Source organism: Anolis sagrei, chromosome 1, assembly GCF_037176765.1.
Source record: "Anolis sagrei isolate rAnoSag1 chromosome 1, rAnoSag1.mat, whole genome shotgun sequence".
In the NCBI taxonomy this organism is placed as follows: domain Eukaryota; kingdom Metazoa; phylum Chordata; class Lepidosauria; order Squamata; family Dactyloidae; genus Anolis; species Anolis sagrei.
The window spans coordinates 232664710-232684234 of NC_090021.1; the positions used below are offsets into that span (position 1 = coordinate 232664710).

General features: G+C 41.6%; 1 protein-coding gene across 1 annotated transcript; it reads right to left on the bottom strand.

The window, feature by feature from the left end:
* Positions 1–2692: 2692 nt before the first annotated feature.
* TBC1D10C (TBC1 domain family member 10C) lies at positions 2693–19325 on the bottom strand. The gene is given in 11 exon segments (XM_060772369.2): positions 2693–3862; positions 4997–5151; positions 6753–6942; positions 7591–7656; positions 8120–8234; positions 12655–12761; positions 13661–13768; positions 15129–15228; positions 18858–19068; positions 19071–19129; positions 19131–19325. Coding segments are annotated over 11 exon segments (1692 nt in total). The 5' UTR covers positions 19292–19325; the 3' UTR covers positions 2693–3442.
* Positions 19326–19525: the final 200 nt, after the last annotated feature.

A 19525-nucleotide genomic window follows, 5' to 3' on the forward strand; every position in this document is an offset into this window, starting at 1 on the left:
ATCAGGGGATGTTATGAAGGTAATGCATCAGATGTAGGACACTTAGACAAACTTTACACTGGTTTTCAGATCTCTCCTTTCCACAACTATTATGTCTGATGCTCACATGGGAAAATTCTTTTGAGCACTGCTTCCAGCTGGTATGAGAGAGAATGGATTGGAAGAAACGGATATTGCATGTTATTTGAGCTGCAGCATTTCCCTCTCATTTCCCTGTGGCCACAAGGTCTCTTAGGCCACGCTGAGTGTTAGCCACAACAGTCCATTTGCCTACTCATTTATTCCTTGGAGTGCACACTATAAAACCTGTTCCCACAGTAGGCATTTCCACTCATGCCTTACAGTACCTCTCTGTCTTTTTTAGTTACTGATTGTTTATTACAGTCTTTAAAAATAGAAGCTGGGTCAGACCCCTCACTGCTGGCCTCCCACTGTTAGGAAAAAGCTATTTAAATAGCACATTGCCATTGAAGCTGGTCTGTTGTTGGGAAGGGATATTGATTGATGGATCATTCTGGATTTTTTAAATTAATGCTTATTTTTCCAGTATTCTGCTTTTTTTCCACCCAGAGGCTAGGGGCCCTTCTGCACATGGCTAAAAACCCAAAAGAAACCAGGATAAAGGAGGGGGGGGGGGCTAAATGGCCTTTAGCCAAAGTGTGGGCAGAATCGGGTTAACAGCAGAAAAGCATCCTTAAAAGGTCTGCTTAAAACCCTATTCCACCCCAAAAATGTACACCTTTGCATGACTGGATATCCCTGCAGTCATGCAAAACACGTGCTTTCCTTCCCTTCTCCCTGTGTGAACTGTTTCAGTGCATTTTAAAAGCCCCAAAAACTGATAGGGCTGTCAAAAATGAAGCCATGGACACACAGGTGGCTCCAGGGAAGCACAATTAGAAAGCAATTGGAACTCTCTGAAATCATTCCTTTCTTTTGATCTTTATAATATTAAACAGGGCTTGACTTTAGAGTTGGGTGAGGAAAGAAAATAAGAAACATGCCTGTGTGTACATTAAGATAATTCTGAAGAAGGAACTGCCAAAACCACTTCTGACTTCTGAGTATTCCTTGCCTAAGAAAATGCTATGACATAAATTATCAGGTGACTTGAAGGCACACACAAACACACAAGAACCCCACACCTACTTTAGTTGCAAAGAGTCTTCTTATGTGAAGGCCTCTCACATTTGGAGTCCTTTATTAGCTTTCTGCTGCAACCAAAACAACAATCTTTCACTTAATTAAAAATAAAAAAAACAGCAAGACTTGGGTGTGAGGTGGACAATAAAATAACTTGTGATCATTCTCAGGGCTTAGGTAACTGCAGTATTTGGTCACCTGAAGGCATTTTTGCAGGCCAGAGTGCATTAGGGCAGGCTCTCTTTCCTTTAGAAAAGTGATACTAGCAACTCCTCTTGCTAGTGGTCTGGCCTTATTTCTTCTGTAAGTATGCCTTTGAATTCACTTGGTACAAATAACTAATTATAATTAGTTCTTCAATATATGTGCTATACAACTATTTAAAGAAACTGTAAGAATTCTAGTTAACTTCATGAAATGAGAAAGTGACTGACCTTTAAAGTTCTACTTTTGGGGATTAGATTACTGTCAGTGATTATGTTTTGAAAAGTGATTTCCCAAGCTCTACCTCAAAGCAAACATGTACTTTCCTGCATATTCTTTGTGAATAGGAAATTTTGAGGAGGTTGGCTGCCTTGCACTGGAGCAATTAATTAGATTAGATAGCTATTCTATGTATTCCAGTTGTGCTATCACATGAAGGTGTATAGATTTCACTACAGATCCCAAATTTCATGGTCAAACCCCAATTGTTTTGGAGACACTGTTGCCACTGCCTGCTAGTTTGGTAAGTAAATAGCTACATGGACATGATGCTACTGTTACCCATATCCTCCAACTGTCCCAACTTGGCAAGGATAGTTCCGAATAATCCTCTGTCATTGTCGAAGGCTTTCGTGGCTGGAATCACTGGCCTCACAACCTCTGAGGATGCTTGCCACAGATGCAGGTGAAATGTCAGGAGAGAATGCTTCTAGAACATGGCATACAGCCCGAAAAACATACAACAACCCAATCCTCTGTCACCCTACATTAATAGACCAGTTTCTCTCTTATTTCCACTTTCCTCCTTTGCCCTCAGCTTACTTTCATTGGTGCAAACTGAGTTCAAAGTGCAAAAGTGGTTTGCATCCAATTAACTTCAGCAAACTAAGAAAACAAATAGGAAGTCTTCAGGGAGCCAACCAAGCAGAGGAGAAGCCCTTATTTTCAACTTCAGTGATTCACAGGGAGCTCTAATTTCTTCTCTCCTGCCTACTTTTATCTGTTTCCTCCCCACTTTCCCCACCTTGCTCAAATATCAAATAGATTGCCTTACCTTAAGCACACACCTGCCCTAGACACAAACATTCCCAGACAGATGCCCTTCACATCACTCAGTCCGGAATAGTTGTATTCTATTATATATATGAGAATAGTTGTTTTATTGTTTTATTTTTTGGGGTGCCTCAGCTCCCTGACCACTCATTAAAATTTCTGGAGCCTGTTTATTATTCCTCGTCTAATCAGGGAAATAGAATTGTATGTATTTCTGTTTCTGTCCTTCCTTGGGATCAGGCCCTCAGACCTGGGCTATTGCTGAGAGCAATACAGTGCACTTCAAGTTGGATTTTGTTTGGATTTTGTTTATTCTCAGCTGTAGCAGCCTTTATTCACTGCTAAGGTTGGATACTTGTAAGTTAGGATAAGTATAGCCCCTGAGGAAGCCCAGAATATGTTTTTCCCACTAAGAGAAGTCTCATATATCAGTCATCGTGAATTATATGGTGAAAACATGGACAGCCTGAGAATGAAATTCACATCTTCCACCTTTTGACCCTCACCAGTTTTGGCCATATCATATTCAAAAGGTAAAAGAAGTCTGTAGAATTAGTCCTACCATTAAGGAGAATGAAGTGGCAGCCTCAGGCAACAGATTGTGGATGCTGCAAAAGGGTCATTTTGTTCTTGCTCTTGTTGTTTTACTTGGGATAGATGATTTGCAGATGCTCTGTCCCATGGTTTTGAGTTCTGTGCATCTTGACCTGAGTTGAGGGTTTGTTAATACTAGAAAATGTTCTTCACAGGGTGTTTGAGGACTTCTTTAAAACCTGTAGGGCTAGATTTGCATACGCCTAATGCCATAAAAGATACCAAAGATGGGGTTCTCTGTTTCTATCTCCCCAATACTTCAAGCACTTAGACCTAAAGGAGATGGATGGCTTACAAAATGAAAAGTGTTGAACCTTATTGTCTCTTTTTTCAAGAAATGAGTTCTAAGGTCAAGCATCTCATGCTCCCTATGAACAGATTCCCCCACACATTAAAAAAGTGGACTCAGTGACTGGTGAGAGTCCCTATTCCACCACAGTGACTCAGTTCAGAACCAGGTCTCCAAGTAGAAAGAAGACTTCCCCTTTGGGTCCATCCTTTCTTCTCTTCTGACAGCTGGCTGTCCAGTGACATGGAAGGTCTTTCCACGTGTGTCTGGCTTCTTCCTTGTCTGCCGCTTATTCTGGCCCTGCAGTTCAGAAGCCTTTTCCAGCTGCTTGTGTCCTTTGGGGGATAAAGGAGGAGGGTCCACTTTGATCTGAGGGATGTAGAAAGTATGGGTCTGGCTTTCGTTGGCTTCTGTGCCTTTAGTTGCCTCCTCCAGTTGATGGGCATCAAAGATGGCTTTTGAACCAGGGAGTCGATACTCTGGGTTGTACTGGAATTCAGGCCGGGTTTTACGTAGCTTTACCAGTTGGGCTTTACATTCACGTTCCAGATCACGATCTGAGACGGGCACATCATGAACCTGCCATATAGGAAGAAAGCAGAAAGAGGGGTCAAATCTGTAACACTGAAAAAATTAGGAACTGAGGACATTGGTGTAAAATTAGAGGTACTTCCAGTAGAATAGTCTGTAAATCTTCAGTGCTAAGGAAAGAACAACCAGCCTTCCAAATTCTCTTGTGTTTGGAGCTCAGGACTCTTGCAAAAGTGGAAAAACACAAATAAAAAATCACCCCAGACTTTGCAATAACTATGGTGTTAGAAAATAGGAGTGGTTGCTTCTTTGAAGTGCTTAGCACATTTGTTACAGAAGGTGACCAAGGACTCCTCTGCTAGCTTCTCTGTCCCTGATCCCAATAGGATCCTCACCATACCGACTATCCTTCTGGATGGCAGGCTGAGGATGAGTTGGTATCAGCAAAGAATATACCTCCCCACCTCACTGCCACATAATGTTCACAAGCTATCAATCCATCCCTTTATTATATCCCACCTTTCTTCCAGGCTGCTTACAAAATTACAGACTACACTTACCCCTTCAGATTTGCAGGTTTGACTTTTGCAGATTTGATTATTCTTGAATATGATTCCTATGTTCTTTCTAGGAATCTCCAGGTCCCCCAGCACAAATATGTGGTCAAACTTTGGTGGAAGCTGACCATGAAGTCACACCGGGGGACCTAGAAATTCCTAGAGAGTCCATATTAATTGCATCTGTAAAATTCAAACCCACAAATATGGAGGGTTGTCTGTATCAGAATCAAGACTGGGTTGCAAAGAAGGAACAGGGAAAAAAGGCCAGTAAAAAAAAGCAGGATGTAAGGCTGAAGCGAGTAGAAGATATATGCTAATCTACTGGTAGATTTTGAGATCAGCAAGACTTCTCTGACTCCCAGTGGCCAGAATTTACTTTTTAAATGCAATTAATTCCAATTACTTTTTGCAGTGTTTGAAAAGTGACCCATTGCTGTTACTCACTGCAATGCTGTAACTTTGTCCCACACGAAACCTGCTGCACTGCTCATTACTTGTTGCATCAATCAAGTGAAAGTGTGTGAAAACATGACAATAGTTTGCAATCAAGTAACTGTGTTACAGGCAATCAGAAGCAACCAATATATGTGGAGATGGAATCAGGCCTTTCAGTCCTTTTTACCTCAGCCATGAATGCATCTTCTTGCAAAAGGTGAGCTGGGATGCTGCGCAGCTTCTCCAGGGTCTCTACTACTCCTGCACATCCACGCAGTTTCTCTGAGGACCCCAGGGCCAAGCGGATTAACAATAGTCCCACACGAAACAGTACCTTGACCCCTGCAGAAGGCACACCAGGAACACAGATTAAAGTATGAAAAGACCATAGGACGCAACCTTACACCAGCCATCACATTATATTTCCTTCTAGCTCAATATTATTGTCTGTTGACTGGTAGGAGCAGCTCTCCAGAGTTGTTATCCAAGTCTTTTAGGTAGAGATGATACAAATGTACCTGGAATCTATTTCATATAACTAAATCTTGTGTATTTATTATATGTTCCCACTGAGAAATGATCCTTTTTATGGATAACAATCAAGAAATATTACTTTACAAAATAAAGTAGTTATTTTATTCTGTCCGCACAAAAGCTTAACACTTATTATTGCAGTCCAGAAAGAGAATGTGTGGAATTCTCCTTACAATGAATATGTATGGAGTTCTACCTGATTACTTCAAGAACCGGCTTGTTACCTTACCAATGGAAATAATTAGAACTTGAAGTGTGTTGGGTTTCTGCCACCAGACAGATGGGTTGTGGAGTCCTTGTTAGCATCATGACAAAATGTGAACAGCAGTGCAGTAGCACAGAAAGCATTATTTTGTATTTTTACATTAGCTCATCAGTCTGAAATTGGGAAAAGATATGAATGCTGAGAATGGACTGGGGGAATTAATTTTCCATAATCAACCTGCTTGTTATGGAGTCAAGAAATAGATCATATACATGAACTTTGTTTCTTTACTTGTTTTAGCACTATATATATTTTCTCTTGGACTTCCTCTGGATAGAGTTTGTTCCTGTTCAGGGGTCCCATTTAACCAGTAATGGGAAATTGGACTACTGTTACGGTGGGTTCTACCATTGGCTGTGACCCATCAGCAAAAGAACTGGAATGCTTCCCTGCTATATAACATCTGTTGCATCAGCTACAACCTATAAAACTTACTTTACAGCAATAATGTGTGATACTGAATGGAGAGGTGTGGAATTACAGCCTGGTTAATCAAAGAGCAAAAATTGAGTTACATCCTATCTTTAATATGAATCCTTGATATTATGGCTGCTTTAAGGAAGAAGAATTAGTGTTTTATTAAATTGCACAGTTTCTTAAACATCTACTATAATGGTTAATTGCTGAGCTGTTAGAAGCTTAACGAAAGCCCAGAAAATGTTGTGTTTTCCTATAATTATATTTAATTTTAACTGTAAATCTATTTACTTATTTCAAGTATCCATATGATTTAATGCCAAAAACGAGTGCTGAAAGCTGAGTTGGAGAACATGTGTCCCTGGGTGTTGTTGGATTGAAACACTCATCATTCCTCACCATGGCTCTGTTGGCTAGGACCAACACCATCTGGCAGGCCATATGCGCTCCTCCCTTGGTCTACAAGAACCTTCTGCTTAGTGTGATTACCCTTTCCATATAACCCCACCACCCATTCCAGTGTTTATTTCTTCCTCATCCTCTTTCCAACAGAAGAGGCTGTTTGGAAAATAACACTCCACCCACAGGAACCACTTCTTCAAATAAAGGCACTTTTTCGTTCTACTCGTTTCCTTCCTATTCCTCCTCTCCCATGTCTCCAAAAGCATTCCAGCAATTATTTGTCTTGAGCGCCTGGTTTCCTGCTTTAATGCAGGCTAAGACTCACCCTCACTGAGGAAGGCATCCCATATCCTGAGGACAACAGGGAAGGGCAGAGTACGGGTGAAGAGGCAGAGGAACCACTCTGGCAGGTAGAGGAAGGGGTCCACCCCATGCTTCTGCAAGTGCTTGCAGGCCTTGGGGCACAGGCGGCGAAGGAGGGCCACAAACACCTCACTGTCCAGCAGCAGGGCCTCCTGCAGAAGGGAAGAAACAGTTTCAGTAAACAATATGGTTTTTGTACATCCTCAAAGGTAATCCATCCCCTTCCCATGTCCTTTAGAATGAACAATATAGACAGAGATGCAAGAGGAGATGCTTCATCCCTTATCCATGCTGATGAAAGGTTTGTCGTTGTGTTCCTTAATGTCATCTCAAAGGTATAAGGCAAACCTATCAGAAGGTTTTCTGGGGTTGGCAGTGTGTGGACCCTGGCATCCACCAAACCACCTGAATTTCTGCCTTTTCTTGCACTTGTTTATAAAGCACACAAGCCTTATCTCCCTCACCTCCCAGCTAATCCCATCCCTCCATCATCTGAAATTGTTCTCTTCCCTGCCATTATCTGACAACTTTCTTCAAAGGACTGGTTTAAGGCAGCTTTCCCAAACCCGGACCCTTCCATACGTGTAGGACTATAACCTTTCTAACAAGCAGTCATTGGCCTTCTGGGAGGAGGTTGATGGGAACTATACACAATTGATATTGAGGGCTGGTTTAGGGAATGCTGTACACCCTCTTCTTCAGGGTCAAATGTCCTTGACTACACTCCTCATACATCAATAAAACAGCTACCCAGTTTTTGTGTCAAAGGGGGAATTTTCCTCCTCCTCTGAATCTCTCACCATTTTGGGGCTGTAGTATCCAGGCAGGTAGTGCTCACAGATCTGCACCAGACACCAGAAGGCTTGCTGCGAAGGACAAATTAGGCACTGTCAGTTAAACTTGTAGGCAAACAGAGAAGACACAAACTATACAGTACAACCGAGATTATGTTGGGCAAAATCTCCCTTACATGCACCTATTCTAGCAAAATCAAACAACAACCATTTAAATAGGACATAGACCGCCACCGCCCCCCCCCCCCCCCAAACTATTAAGCATAGAATAATACCATTTTTTTTTTCAAATACAGAAGTGGATTTACAGACACTTTTAATTTTAATGGGGAATTTTAAGTTCAGTTTTAGCCCTCTGTGGGTCCCAGTGACTGGAAAAAAAAATGAGTCTGGAGACCTACTGAAGTTGCCCCATTGTTTGATTTAGTGTGAACCAATACTGACTGGTAAGAAAGATGAAAACTGGGGTATTGTTTTGTAAAAAGGAGGAATAATAACACCTATAGAGTTCTTGAGAGAAAGGCATGAGACTCACCTCTGGGGGCATGTGCATAAGTAGCAGGGCACCCAGTGGCCCTTGGGCCTGACAGTAACCTTCCTGGGGACGATAGACAGTGTAGGCCTTCATCACCTGCAGAAGCCCTTGCTGCCTGCAAATAAGCAAAGGAACAGGGTTTTACAGCCTCACCAGAATAGACACGTCCTTGTCTAAGGCTCCACCATACATCAAACAACAGCAACCCTATTATATTCTTTTTTGTGTGTCCTCTATTTGACCCAAAGTGTGACCTTGCCTCACCAGCAAACATAAGCTTCTTCTTCAGTGTCTTAAAATATTCCAGTCTGTCTTCTTATTTCCTGCTTGAATGCCTTTTTTTTGCTTTACCAGAATTGTGTGCATCCCAAATATCTGTGAGGTTACAGTACAAACTACAAAGCAGCTACTTGAAAATTAAGCATCTTAAAAATGTCACAAAAGGTGTTAGCTCTTAAGCTCATGAGTGATGTCTCAATGTGTATTTTCTATGCTGAAGATTAAAAAATAAATACGGTTTTAAGAACACTTAAAACTGAGAATGAGGGATGTGTGCTGCCCTTGTAATGACTTGCTTTGGCTGCGGCTCTTTTGCTTTACTGCTTTTCATTTCTCCTTTTGGCCTCCAATTCTTTAAAATCTTTTGCAACCCAATTTTTGCTAGATTATTCCAAAATCTTTTAATAGCTTGAAAGAGAATGATTTGTACAAAGGTAGTAAATATGTGTGTATATGCCTCGAAGTTGTCTGTAAACTTATGGTGACCCCATGAAGTTTGTCGGGTTTTCTTGGCCAAAGAAGATTTAGAAGTGGTTTTGTCAGTTCCCTTCTCTGAAATACAGCCTACAGCACCTGGTCTGCACATATATAATTTACATGTATCATTTACATTCACTAGGCAGAATTTGGGTCACTCGTTTGTTTATTGTGTCAGGGTATCTACCACACTATTCTGAATAGGACTTTGTAAGTTTCCAAAATTTCACAGATTAAACTTGAGTTAAGCAATTTCAGAGTATGGTCAAGATAGCAAATGTTATTATGGAGGAAGAACACACAGTGCTTGGTCTGCAGCAATTTGCTTTTGCCTGAACTGTCTGGGAAGGAGAATATTCTTGTCTGTTCAGTCAATCCAGTGTGAATTACTTTTGTGATTTGAACTCAGTTTTGCAGCTAATCTAGTAATCTAGGAGGAAGAGAGAGGGGGGAAATGCAAGGAGGAGGAAGAAGAGATTGAGAACTGTGACATTTTAAAAGCAGCTGAAAAGGGCGAGACAGCAGAGGATTAAAAAAGACGGGCTCTGCCAACTCTGAAAGTTGAAGGCTATGGGTGTTCTTTGCTTGCTGAACTCCTGGCAGTGTACTACCAACCCAGAAGGAACATTTCAGATGATGCTTTGTTTCACTTTGGTATCTTGCAGTTGCACAAAAGCATGGAAGGATCTGTTCAATGTATTGGTCAGAAAATGATAGTAGGATGTATTGGTCAGAAAAAGATAGTAGGACTCTCAATATCCCACAAGGATCTCTGACTGCCACCATTCATTTTTAGTTAAAACATTTTAATTAATTTCAACCTTGATAAAATTAAATCCCAGGATAGAGCAGAAGAATAAAAATAACTAATTGTCAAACACTTAGTGCAGGATGAGAAAGCAGATAAGCAGTAGATAAAATTAGAAAGCAAACTAAGGGATTTGATTAATATGTTTAGATTAGCAAAGAATTCTGAACCCAACATAATTCCATTCCAAAGATGGCATGATACCACTGAGAAGGGCCTCTCCCAATAAGGTAGACCCCTTTAAAAGGACCTGAGCAGAAAATGTTATGGAGAGGCTGATATAGGAAGAACTACTAGGTACAGTGTTTACATTTAAGAAGACCAAGGCAACCAAGATTTTTTTAGGAGTGGGGAATTCCTTAGCCCAAACCATGCCTTACTGTTAACTCTGTAGTAATTAAGTGGGTTTATATCCCCTCCATTCCTTAGAATCCAACTCCCATGGGACTAAACTGCCAAAGGAATTCCTTCCCAGTCCCTGCCCCAATTTGCCATGGATGTTTTGGGAAAGTGCAACCCTGATGAGGGCAGAGAAAAGGTGTGGGCTTTCTGCGCATGGCCCTAGTGGTATGATTGTTTCCCATGTTCATGGACATTCAGTGTCTGAACACCTGTTTTGCACCAGAGGGGCCAGGGTCAACCTTGGCATCACCAGATAAAACTATTAGGTAGAAGGTGGTGACAAAGACTTAATGAGATCCCGAGGAGCTGCTGCTGTCGGGCAGCTTCCCGTCCCCCTATGGTCTAAATCCAGACATAGCATAACCCAATAGAATGGGATTTACATGCATGTTTACTTTTCATTCAGCATTGAATCTGTCCAAAGTGGCATTAGCAATTGGATTTAGGCCATGGGAAGGAACTGTGTGGCTCTCCAGATGTGGTTGCACTGCACCTCCCACCAGCCCTAGCAAACATAGTGAGAATTGTTGGAGCTTGCAGTCCAATAACATTTGGAAGGATTTCCAGCAGTGATTTAGTTCTCTTTTCCTATTCAACCAATTTCCAGAATGTGTATCTACTCAGGAATATGATCTGTGAAGTTCAAATCCTTTTACTCCTGGAAAATATGGTATCAGATTGTACCCTTAGTAAATCAATCAAAAGCATTGTTAAATAACAGCCAAAGAAACAATCTAGAAAACAGCCAACCAACCAGTCAAACAAATTTACATGGATCAGTGACACATATATTATATATCAGGCATATAATGCATTATTAATATGAGTATTGTATACATCTATTGTAAAAAGGTGTAAGGATTAAAGTGCCTTGGCTCCCTCTAGAGGAAAAGAAACAAAAAGGAGATGACATGTTGTTTATTAGACTGGGTCTGTTGTGTCACTTCCTGTACTTGGCAGACTGGGTAGAAAGCGGAAGAAGCAGAATTGCAAACTTTGGCACTTCCAGCAGGTGACCTTCCCCTGCCTACCTTCAAATGCCAGTACTGTATATCAAGGGGAAGTAGGTTCAGAGGCTGTGAGAGAAGCCAAAGAAATATTTACACAATCTGGTTGTAGCACAGTTTTGGTATTGTGTACTAGGTAGCACAGGCTGTAGGGATATTTATTTTTGTATATAGTTGTTTGGGGGGGGGGGGGGCAGGGGTCTGCTGCTGTTGTTTTCCACTTTCCAGCTATAGAGTGAAAGCACAAACTAATTTCCATTACCTTCAGTTTTGATTTCTGAAATTTCAGTTTCTTGTGATAAATGATGGTACAAAAATATGAAATGAAAAATTCCAGAAATAAGCAAGTTTTCAACTGTGCCCTGTTCTGAGTGGTGTGGTGAAATTTAGCACCATTCCTCCTAGGACAAGAATACAGCCAGTCCTCCACATTTTCTGGGGTTAGGGGCACAGGACCCTTAGGAAAGTGGGGAAAATGCAAATTTTAAAAAACTGCTATTTTTCCTACCCAATCTTTTCTCTAGGGCTCTCTAAGTCCTCCAACATGATTATATGGGCAACGTCCACTCGAATTGCACCAAAGGACCCAGAGATTCTTAGGGAGATTCTAATCAAATCCACGAGTAATCAAATCCACAAAAGTCAAACTCACAAATGTGGAGGGCCAGCTGTGTATATGCTATACATCTGTTAGTTAAGTAGATCATGGATATGTATGCACAGCAAGAAAAACATAGTATACATAGGGTTTGGTACTATCCATGGTGGTTTCAAACCTCTTCTAGGAGACTTGGAATAAATCCATCACAAATAAGGGGCTACCATAGTTATTTAACTTGTTTCTGCCTCCAGGATTCCTGTGGGGTGCCAATTACACTGCATAAGTAGCATGTTATTCCAGTGACATTTGAGGGCTATCTACTTTCTCCATCATTTACATCAGAGTGGGCAGCTTCCAGAGGCCTTGAGGTCACATTTATCTTCATAGAATTTCAAAGGGATGTAACTACACATCTCTTCCCCGTATTAAGTGTCTTCCACTTCCAAGGTATTTGGGGCAGAGGCTCAAAACATGCCCAAGCAGCAAATCATACTCTCTAGGATAGTGGTTCACCAACTTTTGCTATCGTGATTCACACTTAGATGTTGCTTGGATGCATGTTTTCATCTGTGAAATGTTAGAGGGTATGGAATACAGGAAAAGTGCATGTATGTTTGTGTGTTGTTTTCTGTCAAAGGCATAGTTATCATTTACCCTCTCAACCTTCTTTTCTCTATGCTAAACATACCCAGCTCCCTAAGCCATTTGTCATAAGCTTAGTTTCCGAAACTTTGGTCATTTTGATCACCCTTCCCTGGACACATTCCTGCTTGTGGCTACTCCAACTTTATCCTTTCATTTCAAAGGGCATACAATGGCAGTAATGTTATATGAAAGACAATGTCTTTCAACATGATCTGCCGGAAGGACAACTACTTAATTCCGATGACTCCCAAACTCCATGGGAGTCTCTTCAGAAACCAACCTGCCTCTTTATCCAAGCCCATCAGCCCTTGCTCACCCAGGCCCCTCAGGGGAGAGGAACATCTCGTGAAAAGGAAACTGTCGGTGAATGTCCTTTGTGATGGTCTCCACCCACTGAGGATCACCAGGTCCCTCACACAGTTCCTGCAAGAACAACAAAACATGTTTGAGGTGGCGTATGGAGGAGACCTGCTGATTCAGGAGAGATTGCACCCATTTCCCCTTCCAATCTACCTCAGTAATCATACATTTTCATTGGAGTCCACAGGCTCTTCCACTCAGCCATATAACCCAGAATATTAAGGCAGATAATCCACAATATCTGCTTTGAATTTGGTTATTTGAATCCACACTACCATATAATCCAGTTCAATATGGATTTTATATAGCTGTTTGGAAGGGGCCCTTGTGTCTCAAGAACTCTTTTCTGCATCACAGACCTTTACAAATGTTTTGTTTCATGCAACATGTTATCATAATTGTTGTGCTAGCCTTTTCATCTGCTGCTGCTTTCAATTTATATGTCTGACTGTTTTGTGCTTGCTTCAAGATTTGTCTTTAGTTGCATTTTAAAGTTATCTTGGAAGTGCTTTATTCTGAAATAGCTATACACAGAGGAATATATAAAAAGGAAGACCATGGTTTTCTTCTGGTCAATATAGTACACAGGCTTCATCTCTTGCATGTTCACTTAAGCAAATTCCTCTGAATTAAATCAGGCGTATAAACACCCAAATAAGTTTCCATACAATTTTACTGCACAGTATTCTTCAGTAAATGGATGAGCAATTACCATTTTGTGGGCTGGGTGAATGCATTTTCACAGGGCAGTCATGCAACGATAATGTGAAATATGAAAAACATCAGCTATAAAGGGAACTCCAATTAAGAAGATCATGGTAGTGGACCGCAAAATAAAAAAACTAAAAGGAATCAAGCTTTATTGGGAAAGTGCTTAGTTAAACAGGAGAGAGCCAGAAGCTGAAATAACAAATTGTGTAAATAATAATTGGTGTGTAAAAATATATGAAATATGACCTCACCTGGTACTTTCCAGGGTTCCTTTCCATTTTGGCCTGCCCTCCACACAACAAAGGCCAACAGCGGGCACGTACAGATGAAGGGATCCCCTTTCGGCACTGCAGTTTTACCTGACACAACAAATCTTATCAACAAAACATTGAACTTACATATATTCCCATCACAAAAAGTTTCCCAATGAACACAAAGGCAGCCAACATTTGGGCTACAAACAAATGTGATAGTTCCATCTTTTTCCCCATGTCTTTTAAAGTCCACATTAAACCACTGAGCAGAAGTGTTGTCAGTATGCTGATGGCCCGGTTTTGTTTCTCCATTATAGGATTTGAAGCTGTCGAAATGCAGAAGTGGTTAACAGGAACAGTAATGGGCAGGATTAGACCAATAAATGGAAGGCCAGCCCTGACCAGAAAAACAACACAATGTGACCTCAAACCAGGGAAGTGGTATTCAGCTTGTTTTGTGTGGCATTACTCTCTCTGTAAAGTAGGGAAGTAGGGGCAGGATTTGTTTAGCCCTTCCATTCAACTAGACTGCAAATCCTAGCAACCTGACCCAGCACAGTCAATGGTGTAGAATGCTGGGAATTGTAGTCCTGCACCATCTGGAGGCCTCATGCTTCCCATCCCTGGCCAAACTGGTGAGGTTTACAGTGCAGTGGTGCTTATAATGCCTGTATGGCCACTGAATGCCCATGTGTCATCTATGACACAGCCTACTTTTAGTTTAGCTGAGCCATATATGCCAGTTTCACTACCTTCTTGACAGAGGAGACAATTTGGCCATGATTATAATTATGCTCCAGTAGGACGGCAAAGGCAAACCCACATCTTGCCAAGAAAATCCCAGGATAGCTAGCACTCAACAACAGCAAACTTCATGTTGACACCTTAGAATATGTTGTACCTAGTTTATATCAAAATGCAGCTGCTATGCTACTGACTGGGACAAGCTGCAAAAGTATACTTCTGGAAAGGAGGGAGGGAGCTATAGGGGCTGGTGATTTCCATGTCAGTAGGATGGAAAATCTGTTTCAAGTTTCAGCCTGAACTTTAAAGGAGTTGTCCAGAGAGTTGAACCCAATAATCAAAATTGATTCAGCACCTTGGATTGTTCCTTTAAAATTCAGAGTAAAACTCAAAGCAAAATCACTGCCCCACTGGCATGGATGCCATCAGCAGGCACAGATGGAAGGGAAGGAGGGAGGATGGGATGGAGGGAAGGATGCAACTAAGCCACAAATTATCACACAGATTAGCTGTCATACAATGCACACTGCTGAACTGCTGGAGTTATGTGTGTATGTCTGTGTAAGAGAGAAGGGGGGGGGGGGAGACAGATGGATATACATAGGTAAAAAGCAGCTCTTTTTAAAGCCGTTTTATAATCATAATGGGATCATAATGTGATCCATGCTCCAGAGTACAGCAAATTGGCTAGTTATGGAAATAATCTCTGAGCCTTACTGACTTTTCTGTAGCGCCGGGACATGGTTTTCTCCCAGTGTGTTGTCATCTCCAGCCATTTGGTCTCTCGGTGCCGAATGATCTCAACAGAGACTTGACCTAAGCTGCACGTGGGTGAGATAACAACAAGGTTGAAGACTTCTCTTTGAACTGTCTTAGGAGACAATCGTTTCCCGTTCTTTCTCTTCCAGGGTACTTTCTTCTAACACTTTGCCAAGTAGGACTCCAGAGTTTGGAAGTGTTTCAAGCAATAATGTTACTTATGATTTATTTATCAGGTTACAATGTTGCTGATAATGTTACTTTTTAATTGGAAGTTGAGCTGATGGCTATTGAGCAGATAGTTTCTTGGATGTCTGTGATGATTCTCCCTATGTTTTGAGTCCTGGAAAAATTCTTTTTGACTACATTTCCCAAAATCCCCAGACAACATGGCCACCAGCCTAAAAACAACAACAATAATAACAACAACTTTATTTTTGTACCCCGCCTCCATTTCCCTGAAGGGACTTGGGGAGGCTTACATATGACACAAGATGCCTAAAAGCAACTCATAAAATAAACGCACAGTTCAATACAAAAAGTTAAACCAATAGCACATAAAACAACAATTTAAAACTCAGAACAATGCCCAATAACCTACGATGACAACTGCCATAAGACATGGCCAAAGTGTAAACAAGACAAGGGAATGCAATACTGCAAATTGTAGCTAAGGAACAAGGGCATGGGATGAAAGTGCAGTGCTGCATCATTAATTGCAAACCATTGGGGCTAGACATGCTCAAAGGCTTGTTTAAACATCCAAGTCTTCAAATTCCTATGGAACCATAGCCAAGGAATTATCAGAATTATCTTTCAAAAAAGCCATGTTTCCAAGTTTTGCCCCAGACTCCTTGTCAGACTGGCCTGATTTACTGATGACAATAAATGGCCCTTCTCTACATGCCTTCCTTGTGGGTAGAACCAAAAGGGATGTTTTAGTTGGCTATAGCGGCCCTATTTACAAAATAACCAAGGAGGCTCATTTGGAACTCATGTTGGTCTCATTTAGAGTGACTTTCAAGTAAATAAAAAACACCTCTTATCTCTGAATGTACCATCCTATGATCTTTTACCATCTAGCCTCATTTATTTATTTCATGCATGAATTAATGCATTACTGTATTGTTTGAAAACTTGCAATCTGCCCCTGGTCAACACTGATTAAGGATGGTGTGTGATGAGTTTAAATACATAGGGCAGTTGAAATCTAACAGTGGGTTGTTGTAGGTTTTTCAGGCTCTATGGCCATGTTCTAGAAGCATTCTCTCTTGACATTTCACCTGCATCTATGGCAAGCACTCTCAGTGGTTGTAACGTCTCTTGCCATACATGCTTGCCATAGATGCAGGTGAAGCGTCAGGAGATAATGCTTCTAGAACATGGCCATAGGGCCTGAAAAACCTACAACAACCCAGTGATTCCAGCCATGAAAGCCTTCGACAATACATTGCAATCTAACTCTTTGTATTCCCAATAAAGTGATACTAGCTCAAGCCTGTAGATTTCACCATGAAGATGTATGTCTCTAATTCACAAACAAGTTCAGAGCACAGCTTGGCATTGTTTTGTTTTGGATTGCAATTTCCAGAATGTTCACCCATTATAGAAAATGGCCATGCGGGCAGAGTTCTGAGAACTGCAGTCCAAAATAGTAACTTTCCCAAGTTCTGGTCTAGATCCCCTAAAGCATGCAAGGTAGCTTGCAATACGTTTTGTTTCTTCGTGCCATGGACTACCCACACACCACAGCTTTTCATTGACTCAGTCCACAATCTCTTTTCTCCAGAGAAACCCAGGACTGCACTTCCACAAGAAGCAGGGGCCAAGGCACCAAGGAATCACAGTAAACTACAGTTTCTACAGTACTTTTGGTAAAGCTGCAAGAGCCATAATGCAAAATTGGATTTACAACGTGTAGATGTAAACATGATGGGGATTGGTAAGGCTACATTTTAATCTGTTGCATGTTTCCATGTTATGTAGGCAGAAGAGTAAAAAAAATGTTGTCTCTAACCACAGCAACCACCACCCCTGTTGCTATGGTGCATCAGTTACCATAGACACCGTGAGAGGATGTGGTTGCGTGGGATTGCTGAAACAGGAAGAGTTAGCTAGTAGGTAGGCAAAGGCGCTTTCTGCGAACCTCTCTCCTTCTGTCTCGCAGAGCCAAATCTTCATCTTGGGTCCCATTCCCATCTCAGCCTACCCAGCCTTTGTATCTCTGTTAAGAACTGAGTGATATAAGAAGTATGGAAGCAATCTAGCATTTGAATGTGTGTGTGTGTGTGTGTGTGTGCATGCACACACACGTAATGCTGCTGCAAAAGTTCTTGTATTATACTATATCCAAGGGTACAGAAAACCCAAAAGAGTTATATTCAAATGAGAAAGGGAGGGACAGGCTTTTCACAGAACCAGAATGTTCCTTCCTACAGCTACTTGAATCATTGAACGCTATTGTGACAAGAAAATATGAATTCTGTCAAGCAATAAATCTTTATCTGTCACATTTCTGACTTTTGAGTCTATATGTGAAAATGCTTCACTGACTAGTTTTCACTTATTTCTTTTATGAACAGTAGGTCTTGGGAGGATAACCACGAAGAATTAGATAAGATCTTCAGATGTGATGAAGTAACTGCCAAGGCTCAGTGCTATGGAGTAAAGGGAACTGTAGTTTGAGAAGGTCTTTAACCTTCTCTGCCAAATAATGCTGGTCCCTCACCAAACAACGAATGCCAGGAATCCGTAGCATTGAGCCATGGCTATTAAAGTGGCATCAAATTGCATTCATTCTGCAGTGTATATGCACCCTTCGTTAAATAAGTCCTGAGTTTGCAGGACTTGTGCAGAGCTAATAATGACAAAGTGTCTTGAAGGGTTCTGATTTGTAGAATTGCCAGTCAAATCCAACTTAACATTTAAAAAACAAAGATGTAAAGTTAACACAGTCCTAAAGCAATTCCTGGAGCTTAATATATGAAGTCTATGGGTTGTGTCACTTCTTTTTAGCACCCCTCTTTCCTAACGTTATCATTATAAAAACCGTTATAAAGCTGGCATCTCTATTAGAAACGTGGCTTTGGTTAAGCACAAGGTCAGGTCTACCATATATCCTGCAATTGTTTTGGGTCCCAATCTTATTATCACTGACCACCAACTTGCTGGCTGGAGTTTATGGATGTTATAGTCTAAATTGTTTGGATGAAATCTCATTAGGGACAGTCATTGAAGAACTCTAATGGAAGAACTAACTCTTTCTTAAGTCATTGTCAGTTCCAAAAACAGAAGATGGATGCAACTATACCAGGCATGGACAAACTTTGGCCCTCCAGGTGTTTTGGAGTTCAACTTCTATAATTCCTAATGGCTGGTAGGCTGTTACGAATTGTAGGAGTTGAAATCCAAAACACCTGGAGGGGTGAAGTTTGCCCATGTCTGAACTATACAATCAACCTGTAGCAGGGAGAATATTCACTAGCTTTTTCGTCTCAAGTGCTATGTCTTGTGCACATCATAGCCACACACTCCTCCCATCCCAATAGTCTTTGCAATAGAAGCCCATGGAAACTGAGAGTGGTGGTGGTGGGGGGGGGGGAGCAATAGAGGCCCCCAGAGCTTGGACCACAACTTTCCAAATCTGGGAAATGTAGTCCAAAATATTAATTTCCCCAAGTTTCTCTCTTACCCATTTTGGAGGCTGCTGCCCCCAATAAAGCCAAAGCGATCTGTCTGGCGATAAGGAGGCATCCCATTCAGCTCAGAGTCAGAGCCCAGGGAGCTGGCATCGTCCCGCAGGGAGAAATCAAAAGCATCTGGTAGTCCAGCCAAAGCTTGGTTTACATTGTCCTCAGGAAGCTCTGCTGAAAGAGAGGGGTCCGACATATTCCCCTTCAAATCTTACTTGTAGACCCTACTGCTGACAGGTCCTTTATTTCATGCCACCTGCTGAGGCCTGGGCATCACCTCTGAGCCGAGCAATACCTTGCACCCATGACTATGCCCCTTGTTGCTGCTGCTGTGACTGAGTTCCCCACACGCTCTGCAAGCCATTTCCTCCCGCAACCATTTCCTGATGCAAGGGACGGTAGTAGTAAAGAAAGCAAAGGGGGTGGGGAGCATGACACAGTGGAAGAGAGCAGAAAACAACTCCCCAAAAAGAAAACACAGGATAACTACCCACAATGCTTTCCAGAAGGGGTTGCACACAAGGAGACCCCACCAGATGTTGTCTCTGAGTTCACAGGTGCTGGGGAAGAATCAACAGGTAGATGGTGTCATCTCTTCCCATCTCTTCCCATCGGCACAAGCTGCACTCTGTATCATCCTTCTGGAGCACGACCTTGGTGTAGGTAT